The following is an 11,352-nucleotide window of genomic DNA, read 5'->3' as shown; positions in this document are numbered from 1 at the left end:
GCATGTGCATGTGCATGTGCGTGCACACGTGTATGTGTGTGCCCTCATATGTGTGCATGTGCATGTGCGTGCACACGTGTATGTGTGTGCCCTCATGTGTGTGCATGTGCGTGTGCATGTGCGTGCACACGTGTATGTGTGTGCCCTCATGTGTGTGCATGTGCATGTGCATGTGCGTGCACACGTGTATGTGTGTGCCCTCATATGTGTGCATGTGCATGTGCATGCAGGCTAGAAGACAGCCTTCATCGGTGTTCTTGAGGAACCATTCCCTTGTTTACATTTACTCACTGTTTAAATGAGATGACCTCCCGATCGGTAGCTTGGCTGACAATGAGCCCCAGAACTCTACTTGTCTCTGCTTTTGCAGAGCTGAAACTACCAGTGTGTGGACCATTATGTGGGTTCTGGGGACAAAAATCAGACCCTTTTGCTTCTAGGGCCTGTATTTTACCAATGAAGCTATCTGCCCAGTGCCTGAAGGAGGTATTCTAGAAGGCCTAAGAGTGTGAAGGAAGGCAGAAGACACCAAAGCTCAGGACACAAGAACATCAGTTTTACACAAATAACAATAAAAACGCAACAACAGCTACAACTTAGAAACCAGTTTTACTCTGTTGCAAACAATGGACAAGCTATTGTACAATATATAATGAAAAGTACAGCACAATACAAGTGCCACTAATAAAAGAAACTTAAAGATCAGACTTAAAAATGCTTATTTGTAATATATATATGTATATATATATACATACACACACTGCAACAGAAAGCCACAATAAATACAGGAATCTCCATGTCATTCATAATAAATACTGAAAATATAAATACAGAAGACTACAGCTAATATGAATAAATAATTACAACATAAGGTCCAGGTTAAATTCTGTTGAATATCATTGTAGCTTATTTCATATCCCCTTTGGCATCTTTGATGTCATAACTTGTACACAAGAGAAATCAGTCTAGCAACTGTGACATACAACATGACATCATGGTATAAATGAGTGTATGGACTGTGGTTTGATTTTCTTCCCTTTCAAATTTACAAGTCATCAGAATGCACATACCGGTAATGACCTGGGTAAAAGTAGCAATAAGAATCAGTTGAAAGACCCAAATCAATCAATATTACAATGCACTTTACCATACTGTGGCTTTTCTGAGTTTTTAGTGATGCATTTACCCCCTGCCAGCTCCCAACAGGCCAAAAAGCAAACACCTAAAACAATTACCCTCAGAAGACTTCCCTTATTTAAGGAGCATTCCTAATGCACAGGTGTTTCCACATAGACAGAAGGACGCATGAGTCCTCAGGGTCACGTGATCTACCAGCTCACTACTTCTTACAAGGGTTTTTCAAATATACCAAGTTCCTATGGCAGCTTGCAAGTGGAGACATGGCTGATGTCTAAGACTGTGATTAAGACAAAGACAGTAAAAAGGGTGACATTTACCTATGCAACCAATGGATAGATGGGTTTTAAATGTGAAATGGGTTTTGTTGACCAATGCTAAATGAACTTCCCTATCAAATTTATATACCCTGTGACAGACACTGAGGGAAAAATGAGAAGGACAAAGTGCCTTCTCTGTATTAAGAGGCAAAAACCAGTACATAGGTATTCATAGCTCTATCTTAAAGGGCGATTACACCAAAATGCGATAAACTAAGGAGAAGGCAGAGAGGAACATTACTAAGACACAACAAAGGCTGAGTTCTTAGGAACCGAGTTGTAATCTACAAGTTCGAGTTTTTCTTTTACTATTTCTGTACTGTATTGTCTAGCATTTATTATACATCATCAAACACTTTTGAAACATGTTTCACAAACTATGCCTCAGACTTCTTTCTGTTGAGGTGCCTAGAGTCAATTAAAACATAAGCCAAATTTGATTCACTATGCATTACATCAGCATTCTACAGAAACTTTTTCTTTTTTTAACTAGAAGTGTCACTGGGTCACTTCCATGTTGTGTTACTCATGAGGACAAAGTACGTTCTTGTGGCTGTCATTTCACTCAAGCACCCAGATGGGGAAAAGCAGCCATATTGAGATTGGGTAAGATCCATGGAGAGAGGAAACACTCACTTCCAGGGGTGGTCCTCAGCTCCTGCTAGTGCTGTGTCTGAGTTGTGGCAAACAGAAAACAATCAGAAAGCTCGCAGGAAGTCTGGGTCAAGCAAGGCTGGGTCAAGAGCGTCTGAGTCAAGTGGTTTCATTAAGGGAAAAGAAAGGGGGTAAAAAAGAAAACAAATATCACCCCTTTCTAGAACTCCTTTAGTTTGCAGCCTTGTCAAGATGACAAGTTTTTAAATTACTTTAAAAAAAATCACTGATCCCTGAGAATGTAAGCAGTCATTGTGTACACAACAACCTCATACACAGGCTGGGATCAAATGGTGGCTGAGTGATTTTTTTGGAGTCATTTTACTCCATATTAGATTCTTCAGATAATCACATCTCTTCGAGGAGAAGCCTAGATTCTCATTCGTTACTTACACTAAAAGAAGGTTACCAAGAAGGTAGTTGTTCACAAGCAAGCACATAGAAAAATGGCCTTCTCACTTTAAAATTGTAACTTCTCAGAGAACTGAAGGGTTTAAGTCAAGTTGCTTGACTCTAGTCCTGATATTGGTGACTGGGATATAAAATAATCACTCCCCCTAACATGACAGTAATTTAGAAAAGGTAAATATAAATGAATAAAAACTGCCTAGTGCCTTATTTTCCCAAAGCAGGTTACATTACTAAGTGTCCGGGTGCCTACATTTTCTTTTCAAATTTGCTTTCTTAAGACATTTAGAGAATCGCCTTATGTAATAATCATCAAATGAAGGGGGACCCAACCTCTCCCGTCTTCCAGCACAATTGCCCAAATTACCACGACTGTTGCCAGGTGCCTCTTCCACAAGCACTGGCCAAGATATGTTCTTACTGTGAGAAAACCTGAAAGAGCTGGATTCTGTTGCCAAGGAAACCATCTTCCCTAGAGGTGTCAAGAATAAATGGGTATCTGTGTTGTTGGATATGCCTGAGTGACAGTCTTCCCCAGAGGTAGATGAGGGAGCCATGTGACCTCTGGAGCTCTCCCTTAGGCTCAGGCCTATACAATCTGAAGAATACAGAAGAATCTCAAACCTTCCATTATTCATGCTTAGTTGGTCTCTGTGAATATCTTTAAGAAGATTAAGCTGTTCCAAGTTACCTGTTGGACATGGCATAGCCTGGCAGTAGACTGTGATTAACTGTAATTAAAAAATGACATTTGTAGCTATTAAAATTTAAAAAGCTATCAAGTCCAGATATCATTCAGGCACCATTACATCACTGAAGTATAAATACTTGATTTTTAAACTGGCAACAATTTATTCCCTAACTTTAGCCATTTTTTTCCCTCTGTAGAGGAATTAGATTTAAAACTGAGTACTTTCTTTTCTTCATAATTAAATAAATGTTTGTAATTCACATAGTTCTTTGAGTTAGATTTTTAAATATTGATGGCATTTTTAAGAAAAGGAAGAAAGATTGATAACCAATAGGAAAAGAGGGCAAAGCAATATTGGATAAAATGTGTTACAAATTGCCTTTTGATATTTCTATAACACAGAAATAACAATCAAACTATCCCAGCCCACATGACCTAGACAAGATAGTGAACAGTTGTATTTTGGGTGCAGTAGGACATAGTCCAGATAGAATTTTCTAGATGCATTTTAAAAAGACTTCTTAAAGTTCAGCTTTCTTCCAAGTACTCATTAATAAATAACTTTTAGGGTTATTCCAAGCCAGGTAAAAATATTGGAAAAGAGTTAAAAAGAAGAAATAAGACATTTAACTACAGGCATATTTTAAAGTTACAACTAAAAATCAGGAAAGCCATATAAATCAGGTTTGACAAAAGCAAGGCTGATTTTTACTCCACTTAACTCCTTATAGCCCTTTCTAATCAACATACATTATCCTTAAAGATGCTTAGATGGCCTTGTACATGTGACAAAGTTTATAATTTGAACTGACTTTACTATCAGTATACTAATGAGATAGATGGAGGAATCGCAGCCAAGCTACCTTGTAAAAATGCTGTCTAGAATGACATCGATCACCTCCCTTTATAAGGTTGGCTGCTTTTGTGAAAGATGAAATAAACTAACAATAGAATTGTCTTTCCTTGAAATAAAAGCAAGCATGAAGGGTCAGATACAAAGCAATGGCCCTGTCTAGTGAAAAGCTCATCCCAGGGAAAGAAAACAGCAACTCATAGAAACTAAATCTTTGGAGTGATTTCTTTTCCCATATGTAAGAAATATCTGCATGTACTCAAGTTCCAGCTTCTCTATTAAGGGCATTAAAAAAAAATCTACCCATAGTCAATGAACTGAAAAGGCATATGGTTTAGGCTCTGGAGTTCACTCCTGCTCTTCCAACTCCCCTTCTTCTGATTTAGTTCTCAGAAGAGAAATCCCAAGGCAGGCAAGACAGCACACAGTTAAGACTAATACTCCTACTGACGCTAGAGGAAACCCGGACAGTACTCAACTTCTAGGTTTTTGTTTCTAACACTCAACAAAAGAGGAAGATGCTGTGCTGTTTAGTAACCAGGTCTCATGTTCTTGACTGAGAATTCATGGGAGGAACTGCATACACGCTGGCTGTTTTAGAGTCATATTTGTTAGAGAAATCTATTTCCAAATTCCTTACTTTTGCCAATGTTATTTGATTAGTCATTAAACATTAAGTGGTGTGTGCACTCGGGTGCATGTGCATGTGCATGAAGACTTTCTTCAGATTGCTGGAGGTCTGTGTTCTTCTATTTTAGAGAATGAACTGTAACTGCTTTGGATGTTGGCAAGCAAATAAAATACCAGCTGGGCTCTTGGGGCAGCCACAATGGAACTGATCTTTCTGGCTTCGGGGTTCCTGTCATTTATGAAGTCCTGTGCACTAACCCCCAGTCCACCACTGCTGAGATATACTAATTTGTTCATAGACATTATCATTTCCAAACTTATGTTCCATTTGAACTCCTATCCTGTCTCTTTCACAATTTTAGTTAGTTTTCCAATTGTGGTTCTTCAGTCAATTAAATTCTACCATGCTACAGAAAATATCTGATGAACCGAACTGTGGGTGCAAAGCTGTGACATTTAAGTGACTCCGGGTACAAACTCTTAATTCTTGGAAAATTATGTAATGAGAAACTTCAGTTTTGTATTGCCTGTAAAAGTACACAAGCCCTGCACTTCAGGTGTTGGTCATGGTAATGATACAATAAATAAGTTACAATTTCAAATTATAGTCAGTTTGACCTTGACAGCATAAAGGTGCCTTCCATTTACACTTGGCATTTCATATGTTGACTATAATGACTGTAAACTGTCACTGGATTGTAACTACAGTTAAAGGAAGTAACCTCTCTCATTTTCTATCTTCTTTCAGTCAGTGCCTTTGTGCAGGTTTTTTCCATCTTAATAGCTGTTTATAAAATGAGTAAGAGGGTCATGTCCCTTGCTGTTTTTGAAGTTCTTTGGGTTCTAAATTAGTCAGCCCTCCTCTCGAAACTGGTGGAAGCTTTACTGGCATAAAGTTGACATTTTCTTAGATAGCGCTGCATCCAAGAAACAATTCTCTGAATGTCTTACTTCAAACTTAGATTAATACATCCAAACTTATTTCCTAAGCTTCAGGAAGTTGTACTAAGGTCCATCAATTTAGGGAAGTCAGCATTATCTAGATGCAGGTTGTACAGAATTAGAAGAATGGGTGACAGTGTTTCCAACAGGACACGGAGGATTCCAATGGAGAAGGATTTGAAGAGGCTTGACCATCTCATGTCACCCTTCTTTGCCCTCCCTCTTCCAAATATGGGAGTCCCTTGCTCTTTTTGCTACCAGGTCGGCTGTTATAACATAGGAGGTATTCAATAAATATTGGTTAAAAGAAAAAATGGATAGCTAACTCATTCTGAAGATCAATGCCAAGTCATTAAGAACTTGTACAAGGTAGCAATAAAAAGATGTGAGGTATCTATTACAAAATAAATCATGGTAATCTTGTTTAATGAAATCTAAGTAAAAATTTTGCCTAGAATATAATCAATATAACCTCAGTCTTCTTGAGAATTGTGGCAATTTGCTGTAACTGGCACTGCTTTGTAGGAGTGAGCAGAAGGAGGTGGTCCTGCTAGGCCATGTGATTAGAAGGCTTTCCTCCCTTGAGGAAATGTTAGCTATTTTACATGTGGTTGGCATGACATGGTGAGAAAAACATAATTCTATCACAAGACTGGCTTTCAAATAGTCTACTATTCAATCTACCAAAAGAAAAGAGACAATTGGATTTTATACACATTTTAATGATTTGTTTATGTTTCTACCAATGAAAAATTAAAAAAAAAAATTAAAGGGGATTAAGGCTGTTCAGGTCACTTGACTTGCAAATCAGTTTGGCCAGTATAGCTAGGAATCAAATCTTTAAACCAATAGATAGGATCTGGAGCATTGGGCTTTGCAGTTGATAGTGCTCGACTTGGGAACTGTGTGCAAAGAGAGACTATAGTTTGGTTAGTCATACTACAGAAGTAAAACAACAGCTGCAAGTCAAATCATTGTGCCTTGGTACAAAGATTTAGTGTCTCAACCTGGTTGCAGCAAAGTGCTCCTCTCCCTTTGAAAAGCAGTAATCACTGTGGCACTTGCCTGGCACATGAGCAACTCAATTGAGTAGGCCTATTAGCGAGAAGAATCCAGAAGAATCATTGTGTTCTCAGTTCAGTTCCTTCTGGGGAAGGAAGTCACAATGAAATAACTCCTCATTAATATTATTTGTAACTTTGAGTATTTTCAACCAACTGTTCTCAAAATTCTCCTCTCGCTATGGTTTTAGGCAAAGTAGAACCTGGTTGTACTTTAGGAACTAACTATCCAGTACTCATTACTAGCTACTGCCTACAGTCTGCCACACTCAGTGGTGTATGTGTATTCTGTGTTTGTGTGTGTCTAGTAAAGATAGCTATGCAGGGTTTGATTTGCTGGTGTTGCTAAAACAGGTAGCCTGTACCTGTTATGATTTGTGAGGGATGTTTACTTAGGGATGGGAAACTTAGCATGGCGGCTTTCATGCTTAGAAAGGTAATTATCCTTAGCAGAGTGAAACTTTCTATCTCAATTGAATAGAGAGAGGAAGAAAGCTCTCTTTCTGAAGTATCCTTTTGGGAAAAGCTAAAGTTACAAAAGAGAAACACAAAATTCAATGAAATACAAAAATGCTTCAATCCTTGTGAAAATAAAGCTGGGCTGAAAGATACATCTCTGAGGATCCAGGAAGCAGACTGTCATTCACCAAATCAACCCTACCTTAGTCAGGATTACTCTGAGCCTCCAGACCCTCTGTTCTAAGAAAAGCCTGTGAGTGCTTCACCAGTAGATACTTCCAGAGGTTGGAATGGTCCAGCAAATTGGGAACACAGAATTCTTTCATTTGCTTGAATGAAGGAACAATAGACTTTTGTTATTTCTTCTTTGAGCCCCTGCCCTTTAGATGGCGTAGGCAGGAGGCAGCATAACTGGAAATCAAATGTTAATAATGGCAACGCTGCAGAGAACTCGGGACATATTACCTCAATCTGAGTAAATTCCCACCAGATTAGCCCCACTGGTCAACCAAAAGGAGTAGTTGGGCCCCCACTGTTGCTTCCAATAGCACGACAAACCCAAAGTCCTTTAAATTTTAGTAAAAATTAATGTTGATTTAGTCTTGAGGTGGCATAGAGAAGGAACAACTCCACAAGTGAATATACTTTCCCTACATCTAGTTTAAATAAAGGCTTCTCATCAGAGGACTCTGAAGCACATTCAAGCTTGGTCAAATCAAATACAATTCTGTAAGGAACTGAAATCTAAAAGTTATTCAAATGGCCACATCAAGGAGGCATAAAAAAACTTAGAAATGCAGTTACTATATAGCAGGGGTGTGTCTACATTTTAAATAGACTTAAAGTATAGAAATGACTTTACAATACAATGTCAAAAGGATTCAGCATGATGACTGCATTGGGGGAAACTGTAATGCTTGCTCTCTAGCTGCTTAAACTGATAGGAAAGAAGTTGCTCCAAGTCCTCCGAGACTCAAGTCCTTTGAGTCTCGAAGCGGGCATTCTAGAGGCAGAGGGCGGGGAGGGGGGGTCTGTGGGGGAGCACATGTTTCCTTTCTAGCCATTCTCTTTACTAAGGAAGAGAATGTGAGGTGGCTGCCTTCATAATGCATTCTGGACCACGCTGCTGACTATCTCAGGCAAGACAGATAAAAAAAAAAAAAAAAATGCTCCAGAAAATGAGGCCTGGTGAGTATGTGAGCCCAGGCCTGCCTTCAATCAGCTTGTCAGTAAGTGGAAATCCCTTTACACATTTTTGGATTTGTAGAGACAGGCTGATCACTATGTAGATGGGGTGCTGAGGCTCTGTCCCCACTCCCATCCCCACCCCCAGCCTTCTCTCTGTTAGGATTGAGTTAGGTCCTAGGAGTGGTGAAGGAAAACAAGAAACAAGTCATTTTCCTTCATATCATTGGAAGAATCCTCTCTATTGTATGAACCTTACAATAGTTATTTTTTTTAATAATTAAAAAAATTTTATTTCAAAGCAATCTGAGACCCCCATCCCACATGAGGTACCATGAAGGGGCACTAAAGTGCATTCTGGTGGAGGGAGTAGAGTTTAAAGGTGCTGTCCAAGCTAATAAACAAGATGACGCTGTTTGAAAAAGAAAGGAAATTCTGTCTATCTCAGCTGAGGGAGAGCAAGAGGACTGAACCCCCACCAGAGGATTGTCCTAACTCTTAACGAGAGAAAACTGCATAAGGACCTGCACATATAGACTCATTTGTCCCAAATAGCAAAAATAGGCCTATTTCATCCTTAAGAAAGTATTTGCAAATCTGCTTAATCATGATCGTAAAAATGTAGGTGGATTCCAGAAGCAATTCTCTGGGCATGCTCTGTGGTGCTAGCTAACACATCTTCAGCGTCAATGAACATGCTGTTCATTTTCTTCAAAGCATGACTTCTAAACTACCATAAATAAAATACACAAGAAACGATTCAATCTTTTTTTTCTTACAATAATTACTTTTACATTAAAAAGTCACCATCATCTTCAGATATATCGAAAAATTAGGACTCTAAATCTGCTTGTTTTCTAGTCTTAGTTAACAATCTTGCACAGGCCCGATAATCGAAAACTTGGAGCTATGATGTGCATAGCTTGGCAGGTTTCACACAGTTTGACAGGTAGGCAACTGTGAGATATGCATTTTTTTTTAATTTAGCATTTTCTATCAAAACAGTTCAAAATCGTTTAAAATCCCCATAGCGACTGTATTTGTGCCACGCCACAGTTGGGAAGCTAGAAAGGAAGGAAAGAAATACTGTCTGGAAGATTAATCACAGTCCACATATTCTTGGTCTTCAGGTTTAAACAATGATGAGCCCAGCAAAGGCAATACAGTGCCTTAAATAGAAGACTTGGTCCTATAATAGAATAATTTAAGCGACTAAACGGGGACCGTTTCCACCACGGGGGACTGAATGCACTCATCATGCAATCTGCTCTTTTCTGCAAGGCTCAAAGGATTTTCTGCAGGATGCTCTGAAATATGGCTGTCGCTATTCAATGTGGAGACGAACCCTTCCTGGGAAGGGCCTTTCAAGTATGAGTGAAACTCCACTTGGGGAAGGTTAGGCCTGTGTTCAGGATATAAGGGGTTACAGGGCACCCCACTATCATTTTCAGAGGTGGGGCAGCAAACGATGACAGACGGATTGGCAGCTGGGTAGTGGGAGGCTCCATAGGCCTCTTCTGCTTGCCTGGCATAGTCAACAAATCGCTCTGGGGTCATGGCGTAAGGCACCAGCGAAAGGGCACCGTTTTTGACAGCATCTCTTTCAGAATAGTTGTCAGAGAGCTGGCTAGGAGTTCCTGGGATGTGACTATCTATTTGGTAGTAGAGAGTTGAAGAGCTAGCGTAAAATGAAGCATTTTTTGTGTGGCTTTCATGAACTGCGGTGCCATCGGAGTAACAAAGGACAGAAGGAAGCGGGACGACTTCCGTATGGGCTCCCAGCCCTTCTACAAAGCCATCTCCCTTGTCGTCGTCGTCATCTTCCTCCTCCTCTTCCTCTTCTTCCTCTTCCTCCTCCTCTTCCTCATCTGATTCACTGGGGGCCAGGCTTTGGGTGCTAGAATCAGTAGCTCCGCTGCAGAAACTGCTTCCATCCTCCTCCTCTTCCTCCTCGTCTCCTTGGCAATCCAGTTCCTCCTGCAGGTGCAGCACGGCAGCCTGGGGTTCGGTTTCAATCTCGAAATTGTCTGCGATGGAATATTCTACAGAGTGAGCGACAGGGCCCATGGAAGGACCGTGGGTGCTTATCTCCCCGTGGCAGCCGTTCAGCGTGGGGGTTTGCTGCTCTCGGTTCTTCTCCAGTTCAAGTTTCATTATTGTGTGCAAAAAATGAGTCCGGACACGGATAGGATTAAATTCAATTCTACCTGCTGTGTTGCTACAGCCTTCTTTAGTGCAGCCACATGGGAAAGACATACGATCCACCTTGGAAGGAAGAACACAGATTAGCAGCAAGGAACTATTACAGGCCAAGTACAATCAAGGACTTTGTAACAATTCCTCTCAATGAAGTCATGCGCTCCGGTTCTGCTTGTGTCTCAGCAAAGGGCAAATAAGCTGCAAGTAAAAGGAGCGCGGACCTGAAGACTTAAGGTATGGCAATGAACTGTTTCAAAACACTGGTGGCTGGAGGATAATCGAGAATTTAAATTTGATCATGCCCTCTGGGCTTTCTTATTTCTCCACTCTCTACTTCCCTTCCCTTTTTGCATTTGATTTTGTTCCCATCTTGCAACCCCGGTTCCCTTCTGGTGCATTCCAACTCACCCACACACTTCTTAGTCACACACAGACTGTTCCCCCTGACCCCTAGTCTAATAACTTCTATGACGTCATCACATGCTACTCTGGTCTTCCCTTGTATCAGATGACCTTCACTGGTCCAGATGTCTAGGATGATACTACTTAGGGTTCCCCAGCGACATACTGCTATCATCTCAACACTGTGTCTTCTCAACGAGCCCTTGATACGTGGATGCAGGTTGTCTGCCCTGCTACCCTCTTGAGAAGAGAAGCCCATGCCCAATGGACATAGTTTGTGCCAAAGAATGTAACTGTAGGGAATCAGGATCTCTGCAAGCTGAGGACCAGCCCAGGCAACTTAGTAAAACCCTTTCTCAAAATAATACTTTTTAAAAGTGTTAGCTCAGCCGGGCGGTGGTGGCGCACGCC

The 11,352-nt window shown here is 40.4% G+C and overlaps 1 protein-coding gene across 5 annotated transcripts in view; it reads right to left on the bottom strand.

Annotated features, from left to right (window-relative positions):
• Window positions 1-590: 590 nt before the first annotated feature.
• Window positions 591-11,352, bottom strand: part of Csrnp3 (cysteine and serine rich nuclear protein 3) — a 196,284-nt gene continuing 185,522 nt past the window's right edge. For all 5 annotated transcript variants that reach the window (XM_031370475.1, XM_031370476.1, XM_031370474.1 and 2 more), the window contains one exon: window positions 591-10,605. In XM_031370475.1, coding sequence (XP_031226335.1) covers window positions 9,553-10,605 — 1,053 coding nt within the window. In that variant the 3' untranslated portion in view covers window positions 591-9,552. The remainder of the gene's footprint in view (window positions 10,606-11,352) is intronic.

Source organism: Mastomys coucha, unplaced genomic scaffold (assembly GCF_008632895.1).
Source record: "Mastomys coucha isolate ucsf_1 unplaced genomic scaffold, UCSF_Mcou_1 pScaffold15, whole genome shotgun sequence".
In the NCBI taxonomy this organism is placed as follows: Eukaryota; Metazoa; Chordata; class Mammalia; order Rodentia; family Muridae; genus Mastomys; species Mastomys coucha.
Note: the sequence above shows the minus strand (reverse complement) of the source record. Positions and strands in the feature narration are given on the sequence as shown.